The 6,607-nt window shown below is 36.6% G+C and overlaps 1 protein-coding gene across 1 annotated transcript; it reads left to right on the forward strand.

Moving 5' to 3' along the window:
* Positions 1-2,614: 2,614 nt before the first annotated feature.
* On the forward strand, positions 2,615-4,874 carry mRpS35 (mitochondrial ribosomal protein S35). Its single transcript, XM_073090807.1, has 2 exons — positions 2,615-2,915; positions 4,029-4,874. The coding sequence occupies exons 1-2, from the start codon at positions 2,700-2,702 to the stop codon at positions 4,836-4,838; spliced, it is 1,026 nt and encodes a 341-aa protein (XP_072946908.1). The 5' UTR covers positions 2,615-2,699; the 3' UTR covers positions 4,839-4,874.
* Positions 4,875-6,607: the final 1,733 nt, after the last annotated feature.

A 6,607-nucleotide genomic window follows, 5' to 3' on the forward strand; every position in this document is an offset into this window, starting at 1 on the left:
TGACTTACTAGTGTCATATTCAACGATTTCTGTGCCGTTCGTGTATCATTTACGATCCAGACCGTCCCCGAGACATTCTAGCGTTAGTACGGGACGCATTGCCGGTGTGTGTCTGATTCGGTTCGGTTTGAAGCGATCGTGGGCCGAGGTTTCGGTGTGTTGCGTTTTGTGATGTGTGCGGGTGGAATATAGTATGTATATTGTATACACGCACGTATTGGGTTGTGTGTGTTGGGGACGATTAGTGGGAGTCGCACGCACACAGCGGTGTTGAGTGTGTGTGTGTCGAGTTAAATATTAGTGTGAGTCGCACGCACACATTCGTGTCACGTTGTATGTGTTGGAAAAAATATATGCGCATTTCGAACGCACACATTCGTGACATTTGTGTATGATGAAAAGGATGTTAGCGCGATTCAAACACACACACACGTATGTGTGTGTTGAAGAAAGTAACAGCGCGATTCGCACACATACATTCGAGTGATCGACTACGTGTCTATGCATCATTGTGTGCGTGCGATTTTGACTGACGTAATGTATAAAATGAGGGTAGGCTTATTGACTAAAATTATAAGTAGTCTAATATTGATTTGGCATCTCTGTCGTTTATTAACGAAACGAGAAAGATGACAATAGACGTTTAAAATGATTTTTCTGTGCTGATTTTACATAAATTCTTTTTGTTATATGGATTATTGACGAAAAATATGTACGCACATTTAGAATTAGAATGACGTGAGCGCAAATATAATGTTTTCGGGAGAAATGCGTTAGAATTAGGCGTGTCGCTTTCAGCGCCCTTTCAATCTGCCATCGATACTATTGCCATCTAGCGGAGTTTAAGGTAAACTCGAGGCATTTTTCAAAGTTGTTTTTTTTTATATTTTTTGTATACGTCATTGTAATTCTAAAGGTGATATTTCTTTTTATTAGTTGGATTTAATTGTGAGTGATTTTTAATGATTTTTGGCTGTATACTTAATTTTTAGATGATAATGTTGTATGTCTAAATGTGTTTGTGCTGCAACATGGAAAATTGTATAAAATTGTATATTAGTAGTCGAGGGGAAGGGGAAGGGGGGGGGATGAGGTCCAAAACGCAACACGCACGATGACGTCATTACGAGTTTGTTAATTTTATTTTTAAGTTAGAACGACACTTGTTGCAAATTTTCTTTCTTAACACATATACGCCAAAGTAAATGATATGTGCTGAAGTTGTTATAGGGACATACTAGTTTACTGTATAAACGAAAAATATACAAAAAAAAAATAATAATATGATGCTACGATAAGCGCTGTATGATAAAAATGGAACGCAAAAACAAATATTTTTCCAGTGTTCCCTGTGACGCTGTTTACGAGAATAATTGGTTGTTGTAATATAGGTGACTAGGTTTGTTTAATTATAGTCATGTAGATTATCTCGGAGGTAATTGAGCATATGCTTGGGGTCGACCGCGCGCGAAGTGAGGTGTAAGTTTTCTTTCGCAATAAACTTGAAACTAAGTCGGTGCGGCGCGTGCACTGTAAGACTCCGGTAAGGCTGTAAGTTATACATTATATACATATTATTATATTCGTAAATAAATTAATAATAAAAGCAGTGGTGTATTTTATTTATTTGCTCCCTTAGTTTTATTATGATTGGTTGAATTCCATCGCCACATCTATTACCAACTTATATCAGCGGCGTAAGGGCGCAAGGAAACCTGCTATATTACTTAGAATCTGAGTAGATTAAAAAGCTAGAAATAGTGATCAAACGCCTTTGAGCGCAGATTACAAATACTTAAGAACAATTATTGCAGCGACTAAATGCATGAAATGAAATGAAATGAAATATATTATATATTTATTTTTGTATAGGCCAACGGCGGCACTTACAAATTGTCAGTTACAATAATTTCTTAAACTACTACCGGATCGGAAATGTTGTAATGTTGTAATAAATGCATACATGCAAATATATTTTTTGGCAGAAACAGCTGCTGTGTTTCTGGTTAGAGGGGTGAGGTGAGGCAGATAGACTTTTACAAGGCAATTCATTTTTGTAGTAGTAGAATAGCTGCGTATCTATGATTGATTTCGTGTGAGCTATCTGCTATAGGTGCAGTTTGTTATAGAAGATACTTACCCAGACTTATAATTATGATTGCATGCTCACTTGATATTTCTATAAGATTTAAAACAAGGATTGTTGACATGGTGGAATGACTGCGACAAAATTCTGGCATCATTTTTATTTGAGAAAAGAAAGAAAGAAATCTTAATTCCATTAATCGCAATAAAATACAGTTCCCAGAAACACACGTCTTTATATTCTTACCAATAATAAGTAAAATAAAAGCTTTTATAAGAAAAACACCTTCAAATAATGAAAAATAAATTGGGCTTATCGTATTCAAAATAAATATCCTGCAGGTTTTTAATTCTATATTTTGCTTTCAAATTAAAAAAAATATTCCTTATTACCAGCTGTAAAAATCTGTAGAAAATACGATGCATTATTTAAAGCTATACATTTTTTCGACGTAAAAAATATAAATATTGGAAGTTTAGAATATTTACCTTTGTTCGTGGCAGTATGTGTCATATACGCCTTTGCCTCCAAAACTTTGACATTTAAAACTAGCAACCTAACCAAACAAAATGGATTGAATATCGTTCTAATTATTAATTAAAAACTTACAAAAATGAGTTTATTTTTCAAGAATTATAAGCCAAACACCAGTATTTATAACAGGCAGGTGCTATGGCGCTGCAATTCTACGACAGCAACTCAAAATACCGAAGATGAAGAAGAATTTCGTGTTCTGGATATCCTAAAGAAAAGAGATCGGCAACAGAAGAGGGTTGTGCGGAGGATAGAGGTGCAGCCGGACAGGACGACCAAGATGAAGCCGGATCAGGTAGGATTATAAAACTAAATCAAAGGTAGAATCTTTTAGGAAGGTGGTAGAACCCTCTGTGGCTTGACTCCGGCGGCATCACCGCCCCACTTATTTCTGTTATAACAGCAGTGTTAAGCGCTGATGTCTTCTGGTTTGAAGGGTGTGGAGATATACTTATACAAGGCAATTCAGTTTAGTCCTCAGGGGTAATGGTACATCTGAAGCTGACCTCATGGAGGATTCTAATTCTGGGGTTGATTATAGTTGTTCATAGATGGCAGTAGACACTCACCGTAAGGTGGACTGCATGATCGTCTGCTTCTCTTATATTATATAAAACAACTTTGTTCAGCTCTCATGTATAATGCAGTTTTTTTTCAAAAGGATTCAATTATACCATTTTAAAATTTTAACTATGTACGTTGAATAATGTTAAAGTTACACGCATTAGAACATTCAAATCGCTCTACTGTAAAGTTGTGAAAACGCACTTGCACCAGTTTACGTAGGACCCATCGATATAAAATATTTGTCACCATTTACCATTACAACATTCTGGCAATAAATAATTTTCATTTTATTTTCATTTCATTCCATTTCATATATATGGCAGAATGTAATAAAAAACTTACTAGAGACTACTAAATACTAGAGAAGCACTACCTTATTTAATTTCCACTACTGGGTGTGGGTCGCCTCCAAATTCTTTCTAAATCTTCAATATTTAAGACAAAACAGATAGGCATATCCTATTTGATTTCAAACTGTGGCGACCTCCCATTCCCATGTGGCATTTTATTATTTTCAACAATCATCATAATACAGTTTAACAGTTGGATTGAAAAATGCCAAAACATACCGGTTTGTTGTATGGACACCCACTTTAATATTCAGTTTTATTTTAATTTTTTGTGTTTGTTGTTATAGCGGGGGTCTATCTATTACAGTTCCGGAGATAGAGCTCTGTGATAGACAAACAGACAGCAAAGTTTTAGTAACAGGGTATAGAACCCTAAAATGCCTTTTTATATATTTTTTGATACAAACACAAACAAAATCTGTCCATCCACTTTACAAAATACTCAATTACCTTTTTAAAAACAATAATGCATATACATTTCTCTATTACAGAATTGGGGCAATGTCTGGCCCGGGCCAAGATCCTTCCATCCAGCATCAGTACCGCTGCCACTCCGTCAAGGCTATGTCCCCAAGGGTCAAGCGCCACCAGGCAAGTACGCCAACGCAGAGCTCATGAAGATCCCCAACTTCCTACATCTAACTCCACCGGTTATAAAAACTCAGTGCGAAGCTATCAAAAAGTTTTGTACCGAATGGCCAAAACTTCTGAACTCTGAAGAGGCTATCGAAAAGCACTATCCAGTAGAAATAATAACATCGGACTATTGTCATGGTAGTCCGTCTATACGGAACCCCTTAGCAAGAATCGTTACGTTAAGAATAAAGTTATCATCGTTGAACTTAGACCAACATGCTCGTGACAAGTTCCTACGTATAGTTGGAGATAGATACAACGAGACAACAGACCTAGTAACACTTACAGCTGACCGTTGTCCGGTCAGAAAACAGAACTTGGATTATGTGAACTATCTGTTAACTGCAAGCTACCACGAGGCATGGACTTATGAGGACTGGGAGACGGAGAAAACCGAACAAGACATGGAGTATTACAATTGGGATAATAATGCCTCCAAACGAAGCTTGGTTGACTGGTACTTGAAGGTTAATAACGATGATAGGAGTTTAACGGAAGAAGAGTATAAAGCATTTGATATTTCGGTGATTCCTCACGGAGTAGAGTATAAGGATGCGGTGTACAGTTTGATGAATGATGGAGAGAGTGATGCAACAATCAAGAATTATGCTACAGCGGTCAGGAAATTGCTAGGGTTGCCGGTAAAGGTTGATCGAGATGTATAATTGTATAAAATATAATAAATTAATTCTTAGCTTGTATTCTTGTTTTATTTAATGTTACAATATATTTTATAGAAATATTGATATGTTTTGAAATAGTATGGTTTGACTGGGGAGGATGATTGGCAAGTGTGATAAGGGAGACATACTTTTCCGAGGCGTTCCAGCTTAGTCCTCAGGGGTAGCGGCGTATCTGTGGCCGACCTCAGGTAAGAATATACTCCAACTGGGGTTGATTATAGATGTCTACGGGCGGCAGTTGCCACTTACCGTCAGATGGACTGCATGCTCTCCTGGTATTTCTATATAATAGTTCTAGCCTGAAGCAGTACTGGAATCTTGATGGAAGTAGATATCTATATGATAGTCATTGAGCATGTTTCATCAGAAAGTGAAGGTAGTAGAACCCACTGTGGTTCGACTCCGGTGGCACCACCGCCACACCTAGTTCTGTTATAACAGCAGTGTTAGGCGCTGCTGTGTTCTGCTTTGAAGTGTGGTAAGGGAGACGTATTAATAATGATTTCCAACTTATACTTCCAACAACTTATCTAAGGATTTCCAACTTAGCCCTCAATAGTACGCAATAGCCACGCATCTGTTACCTCAGGTAGGAATTGCCTTATCAGGGGTTGATTATAGATGTCCATGAGCGGTAGTTACCACCTAACCATGGACTGCTTGCTCTATAGGACTATAATTTAATAAAAACATATTTTACACGTGCAAAAACCATTGTTAGAAGCAATTGAACAATAAACAATAAATTTTAAGAGTATTTTACATTCACACTTCACCAACTTTAATCTTATTTTGGACTATAAAAAAGCTGTTAAATTGATTAAATTTTTCTAGTTTTAGTTGTCCGCGGAAAATGGCGCTTGTGTTTCTAACTTTTTGTGTTTTTGGAGTGTCAAGTTGTTATGGATTACTTATTAGTGAAGATGGTAATATTGATAATTAGTTTTATTGTGTGTAAAAGCGTTATTTTTACAAAAAAATGCGCTTTGGATTATTTCTAGACATTTCATAATTTATACGCATCGTCGCCATTAATGTCCCACTGAGCGGGTCTCCTCTCAGAGAGAAGGATTAGGCCATAGTCCACCGCGCTGGACAAGTGCGTATTGGTAGACTTCACATACCTTTGAGAACTTTTTTTGTGAAAGATCTTAAGTATGTAGTTTTTTCGCGATATTACCCTTCACCCTTAAAGCAAGTGATAATTAAAATAATACGCACATAACAATTAGAAAAAATACGCACATTACTTTAGAAAATGTAAGGCGTATTGCTTGGGATTCGAACCCTGGACCCGTCGATCGAGAGACCGAGTTTTAACCACTTAGGTTATCACTGCCATTGTAGGTAACTCAAAAATTAAAAAAATCAATGAGTTACTCTTACTTTGATACCCGTGTATAAGAAATTGTAAACTTATGTATTCTAAAATTATGCTTCAAATTTATTTTATTTTGTACTACTTTATTACTTTTAAACATTGAAAATCCTGAGATGCTTATAAATCTTCAACACCGTGATTTAGGTTAAATGTAGCGCCATCTGTTATAAAGTAACAGAAACGCCATTCGTTTCACTACATTAACTGTAGTATAGTCCGCGCCAAATTGCTAGTCCGCTCTGAAGTTGTGTGCAGGTTTAAGTTAGCATATACTCCGTACCATAAGGACACACTAACGCAGCTATCATATTCCGCTAATATCTATAATTTGTTATTGCGACGGGACTCGTTACTATATTCTGAGCGGACT

The sequence above is a fragment of the Epargyreus clarus genome, unplaced genomic scaffold (assembly GCF_041222505.1).
Source record: "Epargyreus clarus isolate Ecla_fem2 unplaced genomic scaffold, WU_Ecla_fem_2.2 ptg000033l, whole genome shotgun sequence".
NCBI classification, from domain to species: Eukaryota; Metazoa; Arthropoda; class Insecta; order Lepidoptera; family Hesperiidae; genus Epargyreus; species Epargyreus clarus.